Source organism: Aspergillus melleus (genome assembly GCF_016097325.1).
Source record: "Aspergillus melleus strain CBS 546.65 chromosome Unknown contig2, whole genome shotgun sequence".
NCBI lineage: Eukaryota > Fungi > Ascomycota > Eurotiomycetes > Eurotiales > Aspergillaceae > Aspergillus > Aspergillus melleus.
In genome coordinates this window covers 4963564-4987736 of record NW_025763371.1, presented here as the reverse complement: position 1 = coordinate 4987736, position 24173 = coordinate 4963564, and the positions used below count along the sequence as shown (strand labels likewise).

General features: G+C 52.5%; 8 protein-coding genes across 11 annotated transcripts; 3 read left to right on the top strand and 5 right to left on the bottom strand.

Annotated features, from left to right (window-relative positions):
• Window positions 1-1011: 1011 nt before the first annotated feature.
• APL2 (putative AP-1 adaptor complex subunit beta) lies at window positions 1012-3625 on the bottom strand (the record flags this gene model as incomplete). The annotated part of the gene is made up of 7 exons (XM_046086234.1): window positions 1012-1459; window positions 1519-1880; window positions 1936-2504; window positions 2560-3197; window positions 3263-3394; window positions 3458-3478; window positions 3549-3625. 7 exons carry the CDS (start codon window positions 3623-3625, stop codon window positions 1012-1014), a joined length of 2247 nt encoding a protein of 748 aa, XP_045942197.1.
• A 929-nt stretch (window positions 3626-4554) lies between these two features.
• Window positions 4555-5747, bottom strand: LDX57_004566 (putative transcriptional regulator; the record flags this gene model as incomplete). Its single annotated transcript, XM_046086233.1, has 2 exons — window positions 4555-5421; window positions 5493-5747. The coding sequence occupies 2 exons, from the start codon at window positions 5745-5747 to the stop codon at window positions 4555-4557; spliced, it is 1122 nt and encodes a 373-aa protein (XP_045942196.1).
• Window positions 5748-6397: 650 nt separating this feature from the next.
• ERV1 (flavin-linked sulfhydryl oxidase) lies at window positions 6398-7105 on the top strand (the record flags this gene model as incomplete). The annotated part of the gene is made up of 1 exon (XM_046086232.1): window positions 6398-7105. The coding sequence occupies one exon, from the start codon at window positions 6398-6400 to the stop codon at window positions 7103-7105; it is 708 nt and encodes a 235-aa protein (XP_045942195.1).
• Window positions 7106-7271: 166 nt separating this feature from the next.
• LDX57_004564 lies at window positions 7272-11757 on the bottom strand. Of its 4 annotated transcripts, none has more exons than XM_046086229.1 (7): window positions 11558-11757; window positions 11015-11468; window positions 10626-10961; window positions 9602-10568; window positions 8957-9552; window positions 7821-8905; window positions 7272-7755 (listed from the first exon to the last, which is right to left on the bottom strand). In XM_046086229.1, exons 2-7 carry the CDS (start codon window positions 11277-11279, stop codon window positions 7501-7503), a joined length of 3504 nt encoding a protein of 1167 aa, XP_045942193.1. In that variant the 5' UTR covers window positions 11280-11468; window positions 11558-11757; the 3' UTR covers window positions 7272-7500. The 4 variants fall into 4 exon arrangements, with proteins under 4 accessions (XP_045942193.1, XP_045942194.1, XP_045942191.1 ...); XM_046086228.1 differs by having other exon boundaries at window positions 10626-11334; window positions 11419-11468; XM_046086230.1 differs by having other exon boundaries at window positions 7821-9552; window positions 11015-11334; window positions 11419-11468.
• Window positions 11758-13205: 1448 nt separating this feature from the next.
• On the top strand, window positions 13206-14706 carry LDX57_004563 (uncharacterized protein; the record flags this gene model as incomplete). Its single annotated transcript, XM_046086227.1, has 4 exons — window positions 13206-13578; window positions 13647-14271; window positions 14340-14557; window positions 14627-14706. 4 exons carry the CDS (start codon window positions 13206-13208, stop codon window positions 14704-14706), a joined length of 1296 nt encoding a protein of 431 aa, XP_045942190.1.
• A 417-nt stretch (window positions 14707-15123) lies between these two features.
• Window positions 15124-16832, top strand: LDX57_004562 (esterase-like/phytase family protein; the record flags this gene model as incomplete). The annotated part of the gene is made up of 3 exons (XM_046086226.1): window positions 15124-15410; window positions 15473-16653; window positions 16744-16832. 3 exons carry the CDS (start codon window positions 15124-15126, stop codon window positions 16830-16832), a joined length of 1557 nt encoding a protein of 518 aa, XP_045942189.1.
• A 394-nt stretch (window positions 16833-17226) lies between these two features.
• LDX57_004561 (putative tubulin-specific chaperone c) lies at window positions 17227-18640 on the bottom strand (the record flags this gene model as incomplete). The annotated part of the gene is made up of 4 exons (XM_046086225.1): window positions 17227-17433; window positions 17496-18218; window positions 18292-18452; window positions 18520-18640. The coding sequence occupies 4 exons, from the start codon at window positions 18638-18640 to the stop codon at window positions 17227-17229; spliced, it is 1212 nt and encodes a 403-aa protein (XP_045942188.1).
• On the bottom strand, window positions 18198-22927 carry LDX57_004560 (uncharacterized protein). The gene is made up of 6 exons (XM_046086224.1): window positions 22020-22927; window positions 21283-21960; window positions 20524-21186; window positions 20031-20462; window positions 18520-19974; window positions 18198-18452 (listed from the first exon to the last, which is right to left on the bottom strand). The coding sequence occupies exons 1-5, from the start codon at window positions 22638-22640 to the stop codon at window positions 19384-19386; spliced, it is 2985 nt and encodes a 994-aa protein (XP_045942187.1). The 5' UTR covers window positions 22641-22927; the 3' UTR covers window positions 18198-18452; window positions 18520-19383.
• Window positions 22928-24173: the final 1246 nt, after the last annotated feature.

The following is a 24173-nucleotide window of genomic DNA, read 5'->3' as shown; positions in this document are numbered from 1 at the left end:
TCCGAACACATCGACACGGCGACACGGTATAGAACTAGAGATGGACTATTTGCACAGTCGTGGCTTTGTCGCAAAACTGACAGAGATGCCTTTTCATTTTTTGAACGCTAGGAAAAAGCGTTAGGTTTAGGCTGTTGGCTAGTAGTGCACATCACGGGCAAATCCCGGCTTGCCGATAGGTACACGGCGCTTAGCGCCGACGGACTCTGCTGCAGGGGATCGTTCTTATTCATCCTTGCACATAAATTGCAATCCACTGTGTAGGTATAATGGACGTGCGACGTCATCGTTCTAGAACCGGAGAGCCGGCAATTCACAGACATCAATTCATTAAGCGGCCTTTGACCTATCCATAGAGAGCACCGTTTTCTGTCGGAACCGGTCCCCCTACGATGGGATGATGCGACGCTGCCTGAATCAGAGAGCGCAACCGAAAAATTTCCGCTGTGGAGAAACGTTTAATCCCGGACAATCACTCCACGCAGTCCTTTGTTTGTATTTTCCATTCCATTGTGTCATATTTTTCCTGCTCTTACGGACGAGTCTTTCCCGGCCGGGAACGTAGAGATTTCCCTTGAATTTTTTTTACGTGGAGATTTGGAGTCAACGCGGCACAGAAATGGAAGAGAAGGCCTTATAGTTTTATTTTGATAGATATTTGCGTTCATTCTGGCTACACCGCATCTCGTAGTCACATACTCCATGGAAGTAATAACAAGTCTAGCTTTATAGCCCAAACAGGTTGGGAATTATAAAATGGGGGACAATCCCATCATGCGAAGGGGAACAGGATATACAAATAACAGAAAAATGGCTGGAGAAAGAGGGGGCCGGAAGAGCAGAAGAAACGGTGTCGGTAAACATGGTTTGAGAAGGGGATGGTAGATGGATCATGGTGAAAATCAGACAATCGAGTCCGAGACGGTCCGGTCCATCTGGACTAATGGTGTGATATATGACCTTTTCATCCTGTGCCTTCAACCCCGCGATGGGACCGCAAAAGCACCATATCTAGAACAATGACATGATGTCTTCGTTGGTCTTCTTGGGCTGACTACCCCCAGGTGGCGGTGACGTAGGGTTGCTGTTGGAAGAAAGATCCAACCCGGCAAATCCATTCATCAGGTCTGCACTTGCACTTGCGCCGTTGGAAGCAGCAGGGCTGCTCGAGCTAGGTGCCCCGTCACCAAACACACCCAGGAGATCATCAAGGTTGTTGCTGGGGGCCGGAGCACCGACTGCAGGAGACTCCACTCGGACGGGGGTGCCGGCAAGACCTTCTAGCCCAGACATACCACTGCTGGGTTCATTCTGAGCAGATGCGGGTGCTCCGCCATCAAAGTCAATATCCAGGAGATTCTCGACGTTGTTCTGGGGCTGCTGAGACGATGGCTCGCCAGTAGCCGCCGCCGCCGCCGCCGCCGCCAAGGGATTCTCACGTGCGTTCTCGATTTGTTCCCTGAGAAAGAGAGTAAATTAGGATTGGGGAAGAAGGTAAAAGCCAACAGGGATACGCACTGGATAGCCGCTTTTTGAACGGCGTCGGCACCGAATCTGCCCTGGCCAACAAACTGCTCTGGCGGCTTGTGGTAGACAGAGGAAAGGGTGGAGAGCTCGTTGAGGAGTTGTTCGAGGAGTGTGGGCGGTAGAGAGTGAATGGTAGTCACGATTGGCGGCTTTTCGGACAAGACAATGTTCCTGGTGGCATTGGGATCGCTCGTGTTGGACAACAAACGCCAGTACACGTAAGCACGGTCTCGAACGTCGGGGTTATCGTTCTCCGCCGTTGCCGCCTGCAGGACCTTCTGGACAAGACCCTGCGCCTTCTCGGGCTTTTTGAGGAAGAGCTTGACAACCGCAGTGAGGATCTGCAGTTGGGTCTATGCACGAGTTAGCTCGGCGGGTTCGCAGTGACAAAGCGTAGACAAGACCTACCTGCGAGAACTCCTCGTTGAACCCTTCCACAAACCCGGCCAGAATGTCACCGGCGTTGCTAATCTTCTCCGCATACTCGCCGACGATCCAGATGAGAGCCGCCCTAGCGTTAGGCTCGTCCAATTCATCAATGCATTGACAGAGAGTGGGAATGATGCCCTCATAGCCTGGATATTTCCGGAAGATATCCTTGATCACCACAATCGCCTCCTGTACAACATAGTTGACCTTCGTGTTGATCAGATCCAGCAGAGTGTTGACACACTTCTCGCTGGCGCTCTCAATCTTGATGGCAACTTGGCCAATGGCCTTGACGGCGCGTCGCACAAAGTCCATATCCACTTCCAAGGCGTATTCCCTCAACTCGGCAAGAAGTTGATCCACATTTTTATCGTTGGCTATCCGAACCATGATTTCGAGTTTCTGGAACTTGACATAGGGGGGATCGTTGTACTTGCAAAAGAACACACGAAGCTCCTTGTTCAGAATGTCCGGTTGCTTTTGCAGAAGCAGGTCGATGTTTCTGAGGGCGACATATTGCACCTCGGGAGCCGACGACACCAGGGTCACTATAGCCAAGTAATTAGTACCAGGTTCTCATGAATGGCAACGAGTGCAGCATACCTAGAGGAGGTGCCATTTTCTTCAAGTAATTTTTGGACAGCTCAGGGTTGATGTTCTTCATGTGCAAGAAAACGACTTTGACGGCAGCCAACACCACACTGGGATTGGCATGCTGGAACTGGGGTGCAACTCGTTCACAGATATGCTCCGACTCCGTCACCTCGCCAGTCCTATACTCCGCCAGTGTAGTGAGGATCGTGACGCGACCCCATTCAGTACACTCGTTTAGCGCCATTAAAAGCTTGCGCAGAGTGTTCGATGTCACCTTGAACGCCTGCGTCTCAGGAGCGGCATGGTAGATCTCCGATAACGCCGTCACGGAGTTCGCGACTACCATGGGGTTGGGGTCACCAATCATTTCTTGCAGCATCTCTAGGAACCCATTTTCCAAGCACATGGCTGGGTTGAGGTCGAAAAGCTTGGCCACACAGATCGCGGCAGTCTTGCGGACATACGGCGACTCATCCCGAAGAGTCTTTCGTAGTGGCTCCTCCATGTAGTCGACCATTTTGTCTACTCGAATGCACCCCATCGTTCGGATCGCAAGAGCACGAATGAGGGGGTTAGGATCTTCGGAATCTTGAACGAAGGTATTCACGGCGAGGATACACAGGTCCGGGTGGGATTTGGCGTAATTCCTAATTGTCGCAGACCGGAGAATCAGTATTCACGGACGCAGTCGCCCTGGTAGACAATTACCTACATTAGATAAAGATATACAAGCTTCTTCTGTTCCAGGTCACTGGTCGCAATATTCTTGAGGACATCGGGGAAAAGGGCAGAGACATCTTTGCCCAGGGTCATGGCCATGATGGTCTTCTGGATAGACTCCTTTCTATAGCTGGATTAGACACCATGTTCGAGCGTGGTAGGAAAATCCCGAAGTATATCGACATACCGTTCGTAGGCATACTGGGATCTAATGTCTTAGTTAGCACTACCTTCTCAATGGACAGGTATCACAAGATAGCCGGAGGAAAACCGCATACACAAGGCCAGCTCGCAATTCAAACGTCTCTCCTTTCCTAGGCACCGCGAAGGCGCCTCTTATGCGACTCATCGCCATTTCGGGGGAAGGCAAGTATTAACAACGTCCAAGGCGCCCCTCCCGCAAGAAATAAGGGGCTCGAAGTTGGGTATGACAGAGCGTCCTTGCGGACCACTGCGGGGAATGTCCACGCCGGTAGCTTCAGGGAGTCGGGGAATAACTTGGAGTGAAAGAGGGGAGGCGTGGGGGGAAACGATCGGAGGGATAGAAAACGACCTCCTCCAGCTGAGAGAGTCGAGCAAAGGCGGAAGAGGAATGGGTGTGGAGAGTCGAGGGGCGGAGAGGAAGGATGGTGGACGATGGAAGAAGGTCAGGGAGAGAACGAGAGTGTCTGGGCCCAAAAGTTGTCCACAAAGCGGCTCACTAAAACCTCCCCCGGACTTCATCCTGCGAACAACCAGCAAGACATCTGGCCGCTTCTTCGACACGGTCGCTGATCAACTTTAACCATTTTACTACTTCTTTGAATCTATTGGCATTCGGTGATCTCAAATATCTATCTATGGTAAACCCTCCCCTTCTACTCGCGCTACCTCAAAGCAAGCAATGTTAACCAAGTACCCACAGGCGAAACTGCCCAACCTTCGACGTCTCTTCGTCGAGGCGCGATCTGAGTCAGAAGAAAACGAGTATTCAAGAACGGCGGTATGATCCTTGAACGAAATGTTTTCAAAGCACCGGAGCAAGTTATTGACCGACACCCTCGATAGTTCTACAACCTCGTTCTCTTCATATCGTCGGTCGCCGTCTTTAGCCTCGTAGCTCAACGAATGGGAGGAACGAAGTCAAATCGATGAGCGACAGAATCTTGTGATTTGTGTGAATTTTAGTCGATGGATATCATTACATCAAACTCCCAGGATCTCTTCCAGGACTCGACCGGAGGCTGCTCCAGGCAGACAACGCGGAAGGACCTCATGATCCGCAATGCGCCAACCATGCTGCCATCAATCTGTTTCCTCACCGTCGCTGTCTAGAAATGCCAGAGTTTGGCGTCCACGATTCAACCTTCGTCGAGGCTGTGCGTTGTCGCTACCATCGTCTCCACTCCCTGTCCCCCATCGTTTGGCGCCTTCTTGGACCTGTTCAAGATCCGCTCGGAGTTCCCGCTCCTCCCGGATTCTGTTCGCCTTTTCCGCGCTATACCTGCCTTCCATTCCCGCATCTTTCAGCATCTCTTTGAGATGTTTGATCTTGGCCTTGGGAGTGTCGTAAGGGGCCAACTCTCGCCACCACATCTTGCGGATACCACATTTGACCAGCCAGCCTTGCAACCGCTTGATCTCTGCTTCATTCGGGTCGGTGTCCGCGTCCTTCGGCTTGGGGGCGGTCTTTTTCTTGCCCTTAGGTGCGGCTGTCTCGGAGCTCTTCTGTCGTTTGCGGGTGGGCTGAGGCTCCTCGTCTAGGACTACCGACATTTCACTTTCTGATTCGTCCTTTGGTTCCACCTTCTGTTCCTCCGATGGTTTGGTATCTTCCTCCTTCTCGTCATCAGACTCTTCGACTGTCTTTCCTTTGGGCTTGGATTGGGACTTCTTCCCCTGCTTTGCCTTGGACCCCTTGGTGGGCTTCTTGGCCTTCTCTTCGCTTTCGTCACCCGGCGCATCGCTACCTTGTTCTTCTTCTTCTTCATCCTCGTTTCCATCTTCATTATCTTCCTCGGGGTCTGGAATGCTCGCTTTCCGTCGTTTTCGCGGAGCCGAAACATCTGGTTTGGTGCGCTTGGCGGGTTTGGATTTGGCTGGAGGGGGCGAAGGGGCTTTTTTCTCTTCCTCGTCACCGTCGGACTGTTCGGACGCATTATCTTGCGATTCCTATGACAAAGAGTTAGTCTCATTAGTGACCAGAACTTTCAAAACAGACAATTGGCCCAACAGAAACATACGACAGCTTCCCTAATAATCTGCTCACTCTTTGCTTTCCACGCGTCGTCGGCCTTGAAGAACCCCGGCTCCAGTTCGAGGGACTTTTCCGCTGCTAGCCGCACCCGTTTTACCGTCAGTTCTTCCATGTTCCCTGTTTTATATATTTCAGCGACCGTGTCGCGTAGAGCTTTCTCCAACGCATCATCGGAGGGAGCTGTCGGCTGTTCGGGTTCGGACTCGGCTTCGGAGTCCGACAGAGCGTATCGAGGAGCCATTATAACAGGTTACTTTGTAGAATATAGAACTCGTTCAACTATTCTCACAAATTTGGTAGTTCGCGTTGCACCGAACGGTTTGGCGCGCGGTCAATCGAGGGCGGAGAACGGAGACCGCGACGCGACAAACTCGAAACACGACCAGCGTCAGTGGCGTAGGGAGAATTTCGACAACAATTTAGCCGCAGGAACGACAAGGTAGACGACACGTCAGGCTAACTAGCAGGGCAATAAAATCGATCGAAAATGGCCGCAAAGCTAAGAAATGGAGAGCAACGGAGTGACTGGTCGATTTGGTCTCGGCGCATTTGATGCCTGAATTCGATGGTGCTAAACCAAGACGGGAATGGGAGGCCTGCTGACAAAGCCCCGACTTTCTCTTCCTAGTGAACCATTACCAATCCATCCGGTCATTTCTTTCCATCATTCAGACCTATTTAATTTCTTGCTTGCTTTGATGCTTGTTCATTTGTACTGTACATAGATACTCCCGAATGCTTCTGGCCTAGTTGCTGTGTTTGAGACTTCTCGTTCGTTCCGAAGCGAATTGCTCTATCTACTTTGATCGCATCTTATCTACACTTCCAATTCCATACCCACCCACCACCTACCGATCCGCAATCAGCGCCCTCAAGCCTGAGCAGACAATCATGGCCGAAGAATCGCAACCCCGGCCGTTCAAATCTCCATTCCCACATCAGCCCGCAGCAACGGCAAGCTCCTCAACCGACTCCAAAGATGATGACTCGAAGACCAAACTAGCCAACGGTGTTGTCCTAGACAAAGATGGGAAACCGTACGTCCAACCTAAATCCAATTGCCCCGATGCTCCTCCAGAAATACTAACCCAGATGTCTTCCAGATGCCGTCTCTGCACCTCCGCCGCATCATGGCGCTCTCTCACCAAGCAAGCCAAAGCCTCCGGCGCCGCATCAACAGCAGCTTCGACCTCCTCCAACGACCCCGTCGCAAACCCCCCCTCCTCCAATCCCACCCCGTCGCGAAATGAATGCCCCCCGGACGTTGAGAACCTCGGCCGCTCAACCTGGACCCTCCTCCACTCGATGACGGCGACCTACCCGACGAAAGCAACAACAGAGCAGCAGACAGAGATGCGCACGTTCCTGAAGCTCTTCTCGCGACTGTATCCGTGCTGGGTGTGTGCGGACGATTTCCGCACGTGGATGGCGGAGCCGAGTGGGAAGAACCAGCCGCGGTTGGGCGGCCGAGCGGACTTCGGGACGTGGATGTGCGAGGCGCACAATGAGGTGAATCGCAAGCTGGGGAAGAAGGAGTTTGATTGTCGGTTTTGGGAGGAGCGGTGGAGGACGGGTTGGAAGGATGGGAGGTGTGACTGATTGATTGAATGGATTCGGACTCTACTAGCTAGGCAGCTGGGTGTAGATACCTAAGGCACTCTACTCTGTATGATATTGTACGATGGCATTTTGGATAGATATGGAACCACTCCTATGTATGTATGATTACTGTGAAATAGATCGCAACTCTACTCTATTCTTCTATATTTTTCATTGTATTCAACAGTTCACATGCATTGCAGGAAAGAAAAAGAACCAAGTTAACATAGCTAACGTCGCTGAGTAATTATCGGAGACAACAGATCCATACATCTAGTAGAGGAGCCACCCCAGCGCTACACCTCATTTCCACACGAACATACATTTGGAGCTGGTTTGGTCAAAGGGGGGAATTACAGGATTGAAAGTGAAAAAGATTCGGGTCTAGTCATTCTTCAGAATTGGCCGGGCACAAACAAGCGCAGGCCGCTGGCCGGCGCACCGATCTCGGTGACTTCGGATACCCGACAGACGGTGCCCTTGTACTGTTCATGATACTTGGCTCCGGTGAAGGGATCCGAAACGCTAGGAGATCCGCTGTAGATTGGAGTGTACGAGGCAGCGCAGATATCGAACTCGGCAAACTGGTCGAATTCGATGTCGATCTTGTCTTGCGGGCTGCGCTCGCACTGCGCCTTAATCTTCTTGGCCTATATGTCATGTTAGCTGTCAATTCCATCTCGGTTTTGTATCCTGACTACATGACAAGACTTACCTGTTCAAGAAGCTTGGCGGAACCGCCGTTGGCCAGCATGCGGTTGGCAAAGCTGAGGGCCGATGAGTAGTTCTTGTTGGCAAACGAGAATTTCATAGCAGCCATCAAGGCGAGCTGACGGTGAGCCACCTCCAACTTGGGGATTGTGAAGTAGGCAGAGAGCTCGAGGCTTCTCTTGAGGCTCTCAGGATCATCCGTCGAAAGGGAACGACGCTCCAACTCAATGGACATGGCGACAATGTATTCGCGGGCAGTTTGGATGATCTTCTTCGCCTGCTCAACCTCGGCTTCCGAGGAGAGGGTGTTCACCAAGACGGAGTGCAGGATACGCTTGAAGACCTTGACTCCGTCTTCCAGTTTGTTGGCCCTCATGGCAGCGTAACCTTCTTGCAGGTCGACGTTGGCAATCGTTTCCAAATCTCTGGGGATGACGGGCAGAACCTTGCGGCTGTCGGTCTCGTCAACTGTCCGACGCACGTAGTTCACCAAAGGAGGAAGTCCAGCTGTGGCAGGCAGATACGTCTTCGAGGCCTTGTAGATTTCAAGGAAACGGGGCTTGAGAGGGGCAAAGCTGACAGCGCCCACCTGGCGGTTCAGGAGCTGCATAGCAGAGTCGAAGGACCCAGCGGCAACATGGTCGGCTGCCAGAGGGGAATTCCGAGCCCAGAGATCGGCTTCAGTGCTGCCTGCACCGGCCTCTGCGCTGTCCACATTGACAAAGTCAACGTCTTCCTCAACGTTGATCTCTTCTCCCATATCCCATCCGCCAACATCCTCCTCCTCATCGTCCAGGGTCTCTTGAGCCGCAACGGCTTCCTCTTCCTCCTCGGGCTCGTAGCCGATAGCGGCGGCATCGTCATCAACCGCACCAACTTCTCCAAGCAAGGCCTTCTCGAAGGAAGAGTGGGCGGCAGCCTTAACAGGCCAGTTTGCCTTGAACGTGGGAGCGATGGGGTGCGGCACCCGCAAAGGCTCGTCGATATTCGGCATGGTGATCTGGTCTTCCGTCAGGCCAGACGCTTCGAGAATAGATTCAGCCTCCTCGGTCAGGCCATGAGCCTTGGCAGTTAGATAAGCCAAGGGATCTATGAAAAGGGTTAGCAGGGGTAAACATAATTGTCGCTTGGTGCACTTACATAGATCAACTTCCTTGTACATCTGGATACGATCCTCGATGTCGCCTCGATAGATAGCGTTCTGGAAGCGAGAGGTGAAATCACCACGGTGCTCTGCGATCTTGGCCATTCTCGACAGCTTCTCTTGATCACCAGTAGACAGATACAGGAAGGACAGCTTATCGAAGTTTCTCTGCTTCTGGTAGGCCATCTCTACCGTCTGGTGGTTACCATGAGCCAGGGCCTCCGCTCCGAGCCGGCTCCACAGGTTAGGGCGGTCCAGCTCTCTCGCCATCTCAATGGCGACATCAAGGTTACCACACTGGAGGGCGAGCTCGAAGCGAGTCTGAGGGTCCTGCACGAACTGCAGAGCGATCTCGGGGTAACCCTTCTTCTGCAGGTAAGAGATGATACTTTGACCGACCAAACTAGACGTCTTGATGATCTGAAGCATCTCATCGTAGTTTCTCTTGACCAGAGCCAACTTGAAACGGTATTCCGTGGGGTCGATCTCCAGAACCCTAGGCTTGGCGTTACGATCAAGGCAGTAGACACTTCGGCCCTTCACCTTGACGAGGTAAACCGTGTGTTCGAGGGTGCGGATAATACCATTGTCGCTAATCACGGTCAATATGTGTCTTGCATCATCAATAGAAAGTAGCTTACCCGTTCAGAAGAGAATACTTCACATGGTTCAAAGTGGAGTAGAGAAGGACACCAGCATCATCCCAAGCAGCGCTCTTGATGCGGATTGTCTCGTGTAAGGTGCTCACTTGCTCCAAGCTCTTGGTGACAATCGTGACATTGTGCTTGCTGAGCAGGGCTGCATAAAGGCCATCATTCGACCAAACCACATATTTGACGCCGGCAACCGCCAGTTCGGCGAGTTGCTTCTTCTGTTGAATGTCGAAAAGGACGACGTGGGTGGGAGTAATGAAGAGCAGACAGCCGGTTCCACCGAAGTAGATGTCGGTCGTTCCCGCCGGGGGCTTGATGGTCTTGGTCGTCGAGTTGCTCAGATCCTTGATATCCACCTGCTGGTTGGCCGGGCTAAAGACAGCAAATCGGTTGCGGGCAACAAAAACTGCCGAAGAAGCCTGGCCGCGCTTGACATCGGTGGGTTCGACAGCTCCGGTGGCATCCCTCGGGAGGTGAATCAGCTCGTAGATACCACCATCTGTGGGCGAAGTGACCAGGATGGCGCGCTCAGCGGGGTTGTATGAAACAGTTCTAGGCGGCACCCAAGCGGACCCAAGCTTCCGCAATGAGAGCATGGGTGGGGATTCAACATTCTTGGCGAAATCGTACGACTTGACATGCTTCTCTTTGGTGATGTAGAAAAGCTGGTTCTGGTACACCGCAGACGCAGGTCTCTCCCGTTCCAGCTTGAAAACCATCACACCGGTGTCGTGGCCGGCGGCGAAAAGGTTGATCTCAGGGTGAGCGGCGATGACCCAGAATCGGTCCATGTCCCGTTTGAAAGACTGTACAGAGGTTCTCTTGTTCAGATCCCATACCCGAATTGTCTTGTCTTCGCCAACGGAGAGTATCAGGTCTTGGTGAGGATGGAACAGACAGGCGGAGGCATTCTGGAAGTGACCACGGCAGGTATCGACCTCCCACGCTTTCGTATCTGCAAAGTGTCAGCACGCTTATCTCTATCACAAATGTTCCAATGTCCATCACATACCACTCATCCGCCACAACTTGATGAGGCGGTCGTCACCGGCGGAGACAATCAGGGGGAGGGTGGGGTGGAAGGAAACCCAGTTAACACCACGGTCATGGCCCTCCAACACAAACTTCACAACTGCATCGGTGTTTCCGAACATGTCCGCTTGGCTGGGGTTGGCTCGAGCCATCTGATCTTCGAACGAAATCGTAGTAGGAGCCGAATGTTTCTTCCGCAGTCCGGAGATATCCCAAATGCGAACGGACTGATCCAGGGAGGCGGAGGCAATCAGGTCTTCGGTCGGGTGGAATTGCGCGCACATCACGTAGTGGTTATGGCCAGTCATCGTACAAACTAGGGGTCGAACATCAGCCGCATTCAAACCCAATTGCGAGAGATCAACTTACTCAACGACCGGTTCTGCCAGTTCCATATCCGGATCGTCTGGTCATCGGACGCGGAGATAATCCAGGGGAGTTCATGATGGAAGAAAACCGTCCGCACGTAGTCCAGATGGCCATTGAGTGTGAACAGACATCTCCGAGTCTGGTAGCTCCAAACCTTGATCTTGTAATCATCACCACCGGACACGAAGAGGGGCTGGGTCGGATGGAAGTCGATGCCTCGAACAGGGCCGTCGTGTTCTTCGAAGCGATCAATGAGGGTACCCATGCGGTAGTCCCATAGCTGAATAGTGGACGAATGAAGAGATACTAGAATCCATGGCCTACCAAAGGACGGGAGTCAGCGGTTTCCAAATGCGACGCGTGGGCCGGTTCCATCGCTCCGTTCATGCACGTTGTTCACTAACCGTTTAGGATGGAAGGCAATTCCTTTGGCTCTGGAGGATTTGGACTCAAACTATACATGGGAGGGTGGTGAGTAGGGATCCTTGGAGGCGAGCAGGTCGTGATATAGAATCAGGGGGGTTAAACCCGGGGTAGACGGACCTTGGTGAGCATGTTTGGGGAGGACTGCATCTTGAGGGAGTGTTGGCCGGAGCCGCACCATAGAGAGGCAAGCTCCGCTCGCTAATCACAAATAATATACCGGAGAAGGCGACCACCTCATCCACTGCAACGGGGCGGGCAGAATGGCAGAGGATTGCGGCAAGGTGAGGTCGTGGAACGTCTAGCCAGACAGTCTGGACAACTAACTGCTAACAGCCAGCAACAAGCAGACCAGACTAAGGGAACGGGGGCGGTAGAGTAACGTGGACTTAATGGCCGTAAGCGAGGCCTGAGAGCCAATCATGGCCCCGGCGGTGAGCGGCCCTCCGATGGGTGCCTGGACGCCTGAGGCCGCCATGACATACTCTTCGTTGGGTTTCCGACCTGTTCTTGCCCTTCTTACCTGCGCTCTTTGGCCTTCTATACGCTTCGTACCCTCCGTCCTCGTGGGGTCTCCGCCGTTCTTTAAGATGTGATCCGTCCCCCTTTTTCCTTACTCTCAAGAGCTCCCATCTCCTTTCAGAAATCAATATCATCATATAACGCTCTTCTTTATGATATCTCTCTCCCCCTCCTCTTCCCTTTCTTCTATCTGGGACGTGAATCCTTTGACCTCTAATAGGGAAATTGCAATTTGATTTGCGCGGTCGCATTCCGTGCTCAAGTATCTTGCTTGAAGATATACCTTTCAACCGTCTTTCGATTGTCCGACATACAACCGAGTTTCTGATTTGGCATGAGGGTGATATACTCGTTGCAATCGTTATATACCTTGGACCCTGGCTAGTGCGACATGAGCGATATCTCTGAAACGAACCCATCCACTTCGAATCCAACCCAACCCCAAATACCATGGGAAAATAACAGCCGGCTGTCTGGCACGTCCCGTGTGGACGATAGCCAAAGCAATCTCTCCGATGAAGGATTGATTTTGCTGGGAGACGCCACTGCGCAAGATCCCGAGCCCGGCACCAACGCTGTGGTAGTCCAGCCTTATGAAATTGAGGAACCGGGCGATGACCCCAGCGAAATCCCTCGCTCAACAAGGGACCATGCTAGAAAAGCTCAATCTGACCTGGTCGGCTCATTGGAGGATCTTCACTGCGATTCGGACAGCACAAACCCACGGCTTGTCCATCGATCGAAAAGGGGCAGAAAGAGGAAGCCGAACACTGTCGCAGGGCCCTCTGGCGCACACCAAAAGGATTATAGGGGCACGTTTGATGCGCAATACGGGGAAGGGTCACTAAGTCCGAAAAGACAACGCAGGGGAAGCAGCTTGTCACCTCCGGAACTCAGTGAGGCCGCATCAAGCGACAGCTTCACACCCGACTCTCCCTTCACTGATGCAAGTACAACGAGCGCATCAGATGTATTTAATGCTCCCGAATTAATGGATCTGGATTGAATCTGTGCTTTGATCAGATGTGATCTATACTCTGCCCCATCGGGTATCTGTCATTCACGTGACCTATCCTAGTCTCGAAGCGCGCTAGTCCCGATCAGGTAGGCGACATCTATGACGTCACTCAGCCCTCATCGACCTCGAAGACCTGGAAGAGGCTCTGCAGGTTCTCGACCTTACCGTAGCTTCATTAAAGACAATTCTGTATCCACACGACTTGTACCCTCATTGTATCAACCCACAATGGCGCCAACCAGAACTTCTTCCCGCCAAGCTGCTCAGAAAGCCAAAGAGGCCATGGCTGCCGCTCCAGACACCAAGCCCCGGGGCGGAGCGGGCACGAAGCGCAAGGAGTCGTCTGATAAAGGCCCAGAGACCAAAAAAGAGAAGAAGAATGACCACAAGCCCGCTCAGGAAGAAGTAGCCGAGCAGACACCGTCAACCGAACCATCGAAACAGGCAGAAGAGGATAAGCCCGCGCCCGAGCATGACGAACACAAGGAACAGGAATCTGAGGAACCAAAGACCGAGAAGAATTATGAGCATGTTGAGGAGAAATCGCCGGAGAAGTCTCCGGCGGCCAGTGCAGAAAATACCAAACCCCCTGAATCTGCAGGTGCGAAATAATATAGAGCCATATACCAGCCCCAACTTGAACAATTTATACTTACGACTTGCTCATAGCGCCTGATCAGAAACCAGCCCCCGAGCACGAAGTTGAGAATGGCGTCAAGAAATCCCCGAAGAGAGAAGACGTCATTACCTCGAATGTCCTTGAGAAAGGTATCATCTACTTCTTTTACCGTCCTCGTGTTAATACTTCGGAACCTCAGAGCATAAACGACGTTGCTCGGAGTTTTATTGTATTGCGGCCCACCCCGTTGGGAGCCGCGCTTGGTGAAGATCAAGGGACGGTGGAAGCTGGCTCGAAATGTCGACTGATGGCGCTCCCAAAAAAGAAATTCCCTACAAGTGGGAATGAGAGAGATATGGGATTTGTGGAAAAGGCGGGCCAGTCAATGAAAGCGCTACATGATAGCTTCATGGTCGGCGGAAAATACGAGACTGCTACCCAGGGCGAGCGTAGTATCGAAGAAGCCAGACCGTTCGCCGAGGGTGTCTATGCAATTACGTCTGCGAAACGAGCCTCGCACTTGGCCTACATCCTCACTATTCCCGAAAAGATCGGGACACTCCAGGAGGACTTCGGTCTCCATGGACGCGGTAGCTGGATTGTACAGTCTAAGAATCCCAAGCATCCAGGCCCCTCATACGCCGCTCTTCCCCAAGGCCCGGAGTATCCTGAACAGTATGACTCTGTCGTACCCTGCCCGAGAGCACTCTTCCAGGTTCATAGCAACTTACTTTGAAAAACAGGATTCTCGAGAAGTTCGGTGATTACCGCTGGAAACCATTGGAGCCCGAGTTCATCGATTACCCCAATGCTCAATTCCTCATGGTCGGCGAGTCCACGAATGAGCTGGGTAAGGCTGCCACTGCCGACCCTGACGATAAACAAGAGGGAGAAGAACAGCCCGGGGAAGAACTTGAAAAGTTCGAGCACGAAAATGAAGAACGAGTGGAATCGTTGCGAGGTAGGATTTTCCTTCTTGTCATACATGGGTTCGTCGCATCCACCGGCTAATGACGTCCTCTACTCCTAGGCGATGACACCGTGTATGAAGACCTTGGGTTGGATGCCAAGAAATATCCCAAGGTGCCCACGACTTGGACAACATCATAGGTACATAACTAGCTGGATGTAATAGTGGTTTGGCGAGTCATGCGAGTGGTTGGAAGTCCTGAATAGGTGGAGGATCAACCGTGTAAGGAGTATTTAGTTCTCGATCGGGAAGGCAATGCCCCTGACAGTTAATTAAAAGTTGGATTGCATTGTTCAATCAACGCCAATGAGAGTCTCCTCGTGCCAGCCTAATTGTACAACAAACACTAGCATCGCGCGAATGACAGGCGCGATCGTCACCACGTTCGACGCTGCTGTCTTGGCTATTGCCATAGCTTGCTTTCCGTGATGAGGGGGAGTATTTAATTCACATCCATCGTCGTGTTATTTCCAGTCCGAATGGCGGTGAAATAACAACTCTTGTTTTCTTGTTTTCTCTGTCTCTGCATTTTTGTCCTGCAACCAACTCCGTCAATTATGAAATTGACCTTCTTCGCAGCCACTCTGCCTCTCTCGGCAGCCGTGACGGCGCTGTCTCTTCCCCCACGTGCCAATCGCATTGTCAACCAGACCACCTGTGGGGGCACTAAGTATGCATACACTGGTTTAGAAGGCTACGGCTTCATCCCGTCCAACGCGCTCGACAAATACGGCGATACCCTCGGAGGCATTGGCAGTTCTGCGGCCATCGACCAGGCCTCCTGGCGCCAGACAGGCCGTGATTCATATGAAGGTGTCGCCTACTGTCTCCCTGATCGTGGCTGGTTCGTTACTGTCTTGATTCCCACAGTAGATTCTGATCAATCCATCTAAAAAACTGCTTCAGGAACACCAATGGCACAATCAACTTCCAGCCACGCATCCACAAGATAGGGCTTTCTCTTCATCTCGCCCCCAATGCGTCGGCGCAACACCCCTCCAAACCAAACCTCGGCCTCAAGTATCTCGACACCATCCTTCTCACCGACCCCAAGGGCGAGCCTCTCACCGGCCTCGACGCCGACGTGACCGGTTCGGCCGCATATTCCGGCTTTCCTCCTCTGCCTGTAGCAACCTACGAGGGCGACGGCTTCGGGGGATCTGGCCCCGGCGGCAAGAGAGTGACGATTGATGCCGAGGGACTCGTCCTAGACACGTCGGACGACGGGTTCTGGGTCTCGGAGGAATACGGACCCTACGTGTACAAATTCACCGCGACCGGACAGATGGTGCAAGCGATCCGGCCCCCAGATGCCATCCTCCCTCATCGCAACTCCACCGGCAGCTTCAGCGCCGCCAGCCCGCCGGTCTACGATCCGGAGCGCCTGCCCGTCCCGGAGGACACCGACAGCGGCCGCAACAACAACCAAGGCCTCGAGGCCCTGAGCCTCTCCGCTGATGGCAAGACCCTGTACACGATGCTGCAATCCGCGCTGGATCAAGAAGGCGGACCTAAGAAGAAGAACCGACAGCCTACGCGCTTCCTCGCGTACGATATCTCCTCTGACACACCCAAACTCAAGCACGAATACGCCGTCCTCCTCCCCAAATACAACGACTACACAAAAGAAGACAAGAAAGACCCCATGCGCGTCGCCTCGCAGTCCGAGATTCTGGCCCTCCCGACAGGCGACTTCCTGATCCTGTCGCGGGACTCGAACTTCGGTCACGGCCAGGATAACACCCGCTCCGTGTACCGCCACGTCGACGTCTTCTCGGTCTCGAACGCCACGACCGACCTGAAGGGCAAGTACGACGAGGCCGGCGCATCCATCGCCTCCTCCAAGGGCGAGCTAAACGACGACATCACCCCCGTCGAGTACTGCTCTTTCCTGAATTTCAACGTCGACTCGGAATTGGCGAAGTTCGGCCTGCATAATGGCGCCGACCAGGATGCTGGTCTGCTGAATGAGAAGTGGGAGAGTTTGGCGCTGGTTCCGGCGGGCGCGTCGTCGTCGTCGAAGAGCAACAGCAAGAAGGAGTACTTCTTGTTTAGTTTCAGTGATAATGACTTCATGACTCAGGATGGTAAGTGAGACCTTGGCTCGCGTTGCTCCGGATACGGTTCTATCTGCGGCGTTTGAATGTCGGTGCTAAGTATTAAATTCTCTGTCATAGGATATATGAACTTTGGTCGGTTCAAGTACTCGGACGGGTCTGGGTATGATATTGATAACCAGGTGCTGGTGTTCAGGGTGGAGTTTTAAGAGTTCCATTGCGGGTATTAAACACATGTATATATAAAGTCTGGAAATGCGGATGGAAGCCAGGTTCCTGCACTCGAATGGATCATATAGCTGTAAAGCACATTAGCGGGCTTCGTCTTATGATCCATCCTGGTCATCGATCCAAAGCATGCATGAAATGATTTTCAATTCCAGACCTGTACATTATAGTACTAGTACAAACGAAACCGCAGTAAATCGCATGAAATCAACCAGCAAAACTCCATTCCAGATAGATAAAAAGGGATAATTCAAAAAGTGATGGGCCGTCATCAATGATACCAGCTCCTTACCAACATTCAAGTCATCCAAGATAAAAAAGCAAGAACCATAACAGAGTGACTTTAGCCAAAATACCCACAAGGCGGCTAGTAAATCAGGCTTTCACTATATTAGTAGCACGGAGGATATCTTCCAGAGACCATCCAGGGCCACCAGGGACAATTTCCGCCCACACTTCCTCCGGGACCGCATCGTCGCCACCCAGCAAGCTCCAGTTGGGACTGGGCTCGGGCTTGATCCATTTGAAATCTTCGACTTGATTCCAGCGGTCCTCGGTATCGGGGCGGTCGTGATCCAGAGCCTAGTAAGCGAACGGGAATCAGTACGTAGTTATCAACGGGAATCTAGGCCTCAGGAACATACATAAGCTCTGGGAATCCGGCCAAATCGAACATTCTTGCAGTCTTCGATCACCGGGTTGCTCGAGGAGCTGAGATAAACGTCTACGTTGGAGCAGTTGTGCATGCGGAACTGACGGGAAGTCACGACGATGATGCTGTTCTCCGCGCCTGTGATATGAGCCGGGCCGTTGATTTGGCCACAAATCAAGAGACTTTCCTTGATGCCCTTGGCCGTCAGGCTAGCATAGGGCTTGCCGTTCGCAGTAGGTATGGACATGTCCACCACGCAGTGACGGAGGGAGGTGATAGACGCGGGGACAGTAGCAGTGGACCCGGAGGCAGGAAGCATGATATGAAGGCCAAAGTGGTTATTCACCGCCACGGACGACACAGCCGTCGCAGCAAAGGCAGAGTTCATGTCGTCCTCCTTTGATAGCATGTCTGGCTTGTCCACTGAAATCGCCGGAACAGAAGTAGGAGCGAATTCGGCCCGGGGTTGAAGAATCGGGTTGGGTTCATTCAATGGCGTGGACGGGTAGTTGGGTGTCTGGCCTTCCGACGAACTAACGGAGGATGCGCCGGGCGAGAGATATCCCGGTACGCGACGGCGACGTTCCATAGCAAGCTGGGCGGCATCATTCAAGGAGACAGCCGAAGCATTCTTCTTAGTTTTAAAGCTGAACTTAGGACGAGGCTCCACTAGCGCCCTGGTCTCGGCCAGCTTATCCTGCAGTGCCTTGATAGCCTAGAACGCATTAGTTTAAAACAGCGACAATAATAATGAATGGTGCGAATGCAGCCTGCAGGGAAATGCTCACCTCTGCATATACCCGCTGGTCATAAGTTGGGATGTAGCTCGCTGCATCCTTGACCTCGTTCGATAACCGCGCGATTCCAGCCAGACAGTGATCGGTGGCATCGGTGCGTTCTCCGCCTATGAGAGACGTATCTGCCAGACGGTCCATTTGTTCTTGGAGAGCTACAGAATACCTCTAGTGTCAGGGTGTCTTTGACTGTGTTTCACAGTCCAGGAGCTGTAATCATACCAGTAATCTCTTGTTGGAAGTAGCGGAAGAACCGCTCCTTCAACGGGATTTCGGATTTCTGGATGGTCTGGTTTTCAGCCTGCGAGGGCCGACGCGCATAGTCGTACTCGGGTTGTGACATGATTGTGTGTATAAAAAGAAGTATACTTTCACTATTTAGGGTTGGCTTGTCTTGATCGAAGTAGGAGTTGATGTGACTGGTAGGTACAGGAAGGTTGGGGGAAGTGCTCGGATGGCATGTATATTAATGACGTCGACCTGAAGTGATGCGCCGTGGATAGTTGATGGGGTGGAACGGCTGACACAATGGTGTCTGTTCGGGGCTCAGATAACGGACAAATGCGGTTCAAGATTGTGGAACACCTTGGATTCCTGTAATTCCGAGCAGAAGTTAGCTCATAGAAAGAAGCAAGCAATGTATCGGCGCATGAGGGGCTTCGTCAATGGCCCGATGCCAAGTCGATCATCCGCAAAGGCAGATCCACATGTTCACTAGAGTCCAGAGACGCGGGGAGTGCAAGGAGTGAAAGATAAGGGCTCAAAGGACCAAAAACAGCAAGAACACTCACCTCTGGCGCTCTCCTTCTCCTCAGAGACCTCTTTGTTAGGCAATGTTGATGCTGTCGTTGGTGACGTCGAGGAAGCCCCCGGCGCTCGGTCTTTTGTTGATCCGCCAAGCTCCCCGCTCTAACCCGTTTAGGTAACAGGTGGCCTGCTCCGAGATTACGTAATGTCACTGCCTCGCATTTCTTTGTTTGCTCTTTGTTACAGTACAGACAAAAGTATACAGACAAGCCAACCTAACCTTCTTTTAATCAAGTACATGCTCACAAAGATCGCTAGTATGGAAACACGGGATATCTTTCAGGTCGATGGGAGTTCGGGCATTTCGGGTCTTCCAGGAGATGATAACGCCAGACCATCCATCTCCGCGATTGGCTGATTCGACAAGGAATATTGCCGGTGGTGGATTGGTGACCCGGCCATTTGGAGGCGCTCCATCACTAACCGGTCATAATCGGACCGCAAATCGTACTCGCTGACGGTCTCGTTGCCCTCGTATAGTCGGACCATGCGGAGTATTAGCCGCCCCTGTTTGATCCAGAACAGGAGTACTTCGTTCTCCCGCGGGAAGGAGAGAGCCAGCTTTCCTGGCTTGAAGACCGATGGGCTGATCTTGTTGGAGGCCTTTTTTGTCCGCGAAGGCCTGAGTGTCCCGCTAGCACTGGTGTTGCACAAGCAGACTTGGTTGTTCCCATTGGCTATTACAAACCGTGACCCGGACGGCGATTGGGCGGCGTGGATGATCGTTGTGCCAGATTGGTCACTCATGTTGCTTTCCTCGACGGTAGGGGATGATACAGGGTATTCCTTCTTGGATGAGGCGGTCAAGAGGACGGCACGGTGGTAATTGTCATAGAAAACACACGTGGCGCCTTTATCGTTGGATGTCCACTGTCTGCCGTTAGAATGCTCGTTGATGAGACACGCAAGGTCAAGTGTACACTTACTGGTGGAAGTTTGAATGTCCTCGAACAGTCGGGACCGACGTTCCATTGCTCGGTGCTGCAGTTCCAAACGTCCACAAAGGCATCCTGACCTCCTAAATGGGTCGCAACGACGAGGTTCTTCCCGTCGGTGGAGAATTGAATCTTTCTCTCAAGTGCTGTTTTATTGCTCTTTTCCGCTGTACCATCTGCTGGTATTGAGCTGTCGGCAGAATATATTTTGTGGTGATTCAGATTCATGTCTACCATGATTTTTCTGATGTATTTGGTGCCAACCTCATAAATTCGAACCTCCTCATTGAGGGTAAATGCGACGTATCTATCATCTCGTGACATCACTATGGAAATTGGAGGTAATAGAGATAGTTGGGTGTCGATTGTCACGAATGCTTCTGGAACGGGCGCCGTTTTGTGGAAGATAAGAAGCTCATAGTGCTGCACTCGTGTTAGCTAATGAAGTCTCGGTCTTGCAAGATAGAAAGGGGACTGATCTCACCTCCCCAACTGCGGCAATCACAGCGCAGCGCTGATCGCCTGCGGCGGCGTATTGTACGCCGGACACGTCATATCGTTGACCAATGGGTTTTTGCGCTTCAACAGAGGATGTTTCGAAGCGCACTAGCCAGTTGCTACCGGCACCCCAAAGGAGGAGGGACTCTCCAGAAGCCGAGAAACAGAATCGAGGTTGCTGGGGCAGTTGGGCCTCTCGGGACGAACCGCGTCTAAATATAGATCCTCCACCAATGGGTAGCTTCACACTCTTCAGCTCTCTTGAAATCGGCTTGACTTTTTGCTTCTCAAGGAACGGGTCTCCCTTCGCCCTAGTCAGATACGGGTCCGACCCATCTGGGTACATGCCAGCTGATTGGTTGCTTCCAATCTCATTGAACCCGGGCGTATATGATACCGGTGTGACGGGACTCCTCAATGCATCGCCTGAGGAGTGGCTCGTTGAATAGCTTACTGAACTCGAGGATGTTGTATTTCGGGAGATTGAGCCGGAGAGAGAGAGGCGTCTGTTGCTGTCCGATTCAGGGAGTATGGGCGTAGTCACTTGGTCGAGAGGCTCAATCATCCGTGCGTACTGTATCTTTGTGTTCCCAGGGCACATGGGGCAAGATATATTCGTGGTCAAAAACCGCAGGTTCCCTTTCAGTTGCTAATACGATTGTTAGTAGACGCGGTGGCAAACCCATTGGGTTGTGGAGGGAAACTGTTATCCTGCTAGAATGTGGGGAGCCGGGTCTGCACATACTTCGAGAGCGTTTTTGTCAAAATTTCTCAGCTGTTCCTCTAACAGTCCTCTGGGGATGAGGTGTACCGCAGGACAGTTCACCACATAGATGATGTCGGCCCATTTTTCGGGCATTTGAAATGAGTCGCCGCTGTCTGGTACAGGCGAGAGTTGTAACCAATTGGCCAGGTTCTGCTGGTAATAGTGCGAGTTTGCTTCAAGCTCCCCATTGCAGCCCCAGAGCTGGACTCTGCGGTTGATCAACCACCTCACTAGATGCCCGAGGGAGCTCTCCCATGTCTCCCGCAGCCCAGAAAGCTGGGCCCACGAGTCTCGAATCCTCCTCGTTTGCACGGGCGGTTGGCCCTCGCCGTCCTGGCTCAATATAATGGTCGCCAGTACCTGCAAAGACGGAGTGGTAAACTCATCCTTGAACGCAGCCAAGATTGTTTTGGCCAATTTCGTCCGTGTCTCTCGCGCTTCTTCGAAAGCCTCGTCAACCTCGAATGCTGCATCACTAGTGTGCTCTGCTTCCTGGGAGACGCGCCGGCGGTCGATATGACACTGGACAAGGGCCGACTCCGCCGCCCACAGCATGTCAAATAAGAGGCAGAACGGAATCAGTTGGTCGGTCTTGTTATTGAGGAGCGCGGACAAAAGTTCCGTGATGTTCGGCTCCGATGTCCCCGAGAACGGGTACTAAAACAATTCACGTCAGCCGATTATATCCTCAGCTTCGGCGCAGAGGCAGAACCTACCATTCCCGAGACAAACGCCGGGGAACCGGATTTCCCCATGGCCAGGGGAGTTTGGCTCCTACACAACTCTGGCGAGCCGATGTTGTTGATGGCCTTAGGCAACAGGTCGCTGACCAGATATCTCTCCATGCCGGACAAGTCGGGGTCGCGCCACGCCGAACGGATCACGCGCTCCATGTTAAATTTCGCATCGGGCGACATGTTCTCCCCGCGCAGGAGCAACAGGCGAATGCCCGCCAGTAGCGTATGGGCCAAGAAATGTCGAGAGCGTACCAGGTCGGGCGCGGTAGTCGAGGTACACGGAAACAGACTGGTCTTGACCTGCACCAGGTACATGACGGCCGACAGTATCACATCCGACGGCAATAAGTAATGCAAAAAGTTCGACTGGCCATCATGAACACTCCTCAATCCCTGCAAGTACGTCCTCTGTAGATCGAAAATGGCGCGGATCCAAAACACCGAGCGCGTCAAGGACTCGACTTTGGAGGCCTGCGTGCCATCCTGGATCTGGGAGACGGCAATCGCAGCCGCATGTTCCCCGATAATCTCGCGTAGAATGCTTGCCAGATCACGGCGCCCGAGTTGCTCCCAAACGGCTGCCACGAGCGGATGTGACATGGAGAAAACGAAGCCAATGCGCCTCGGACATAAGAGCGGACCCGGTTGACTCGATCGGCACGCTTATGAGGGAGGGGGCCAAATGGTGGACCGATCCGAAGTGAGAGTTCCGGAGTAGGCGTCGTGATAGTGTGGGTGGGGGTTGAAGAGTCAGTCAGAAGGGGACTTCAGGTGGTTAAAGAGAGACAAGTTTAATTTTTTTTTGGAGATGACAGATGGATTGACATGAAGGAAAGGAATAGAAACGACGAGGAAGGCCCGTTCTGCCCGATGACCCGCATTGACCGGGGGTTGGGAGGGGGAGAGAAGTGAGAAGAAAGAGAAAAATGGACTGGTGTCCTGCAGGCGAAGAAACAGCGCAGCAGCTGATGCGAGGCTGCATCTTGTCTTACAGGGGGGTTTCGTCTGTTGCGCCCCGATTGGCGATCGTTTGCTGGCCTTGCATGCACCCTCGCGTCTTTGGGTTTTATTTGGTCCATCATAGCCGGTCAGCATGCCAATAATTTGCCGCTGGAGAGTTCGGCCGGAATATCTTCTGCTGACATGTCGACATGTCGACACTCCATTGCGTCCGAGGCGTTCGGGGGTAGGATAGCCGCAATGTGTCAAGTGTAGGTGTTTCCGTAGGTGTTGCCCGTGGAGTAGGTACTACTAACTAGTAATTAGTGATTACCCCCGCTAAGTTGGACTAGACGGCTGGACTTCTGGGGGCCAGACGAAACAATGAATCGTCAAGATTCAGGATCCAACTCTTGTGGATTTATTCCCAATGATAAGCAGCGGTGAGAAGTTTATTCAAACACAATCATCCGTTATTGTTATTCCACCCGGACAAGGTCTCTTGTCCCATTAGTAGGGCTTACCTACACCGACGAGGTTCCCTCTTTATACGAACTAATATTTAATTTATACCCTAGTCCCCAAAGTCTTCATGATCCGTGCATCTCACCCCGGGCCAATCACGGGATGATGCAGAGTTTCCCCTGAAGAAATCAGCATGTGCAAGATAAGCCCGATGTGCACACGGCGCCGTGTCCGACAATTGCAGCTGTTGGTAACCAGTCTGACGTTTCACGGCATTCATCATGGCTAGAACTGGCCTCGGCATCCTACATTTATAATGGGAAAACGAGCCCTAGCTGTTCCATTGCGGAGGGTGTGAAGGTTTTAGTCACGACGGCCGGGAAGTGATCTTCCACTTCACAACTTCTTGAGGTGTACCCGACATCCTGCTTGAACTCAACAATTTCCTCCGGCGAATCTTCAAGCTGCAACTCCAACCACTGGGTTCCTCGACGTCGACGGGTCCCCGTGGATGCGACGACGCATTCTGTCTGACATGTGGCTATCGTCTGACCGAGAACACCTGTTCGGGAAGGTTTAGCCTCGAAAAAGTTGTTACCGAGTGCAAGGAATGGAGGGCTTGCGCCAGCAAGCATGGCTACCTTGCCGGAAGCACCTCGGACCTGAACCACTGAGTCCACTGCACTCCGTACTTATCTGAGAGCTTTACAGCTCAGACACAGATCATGG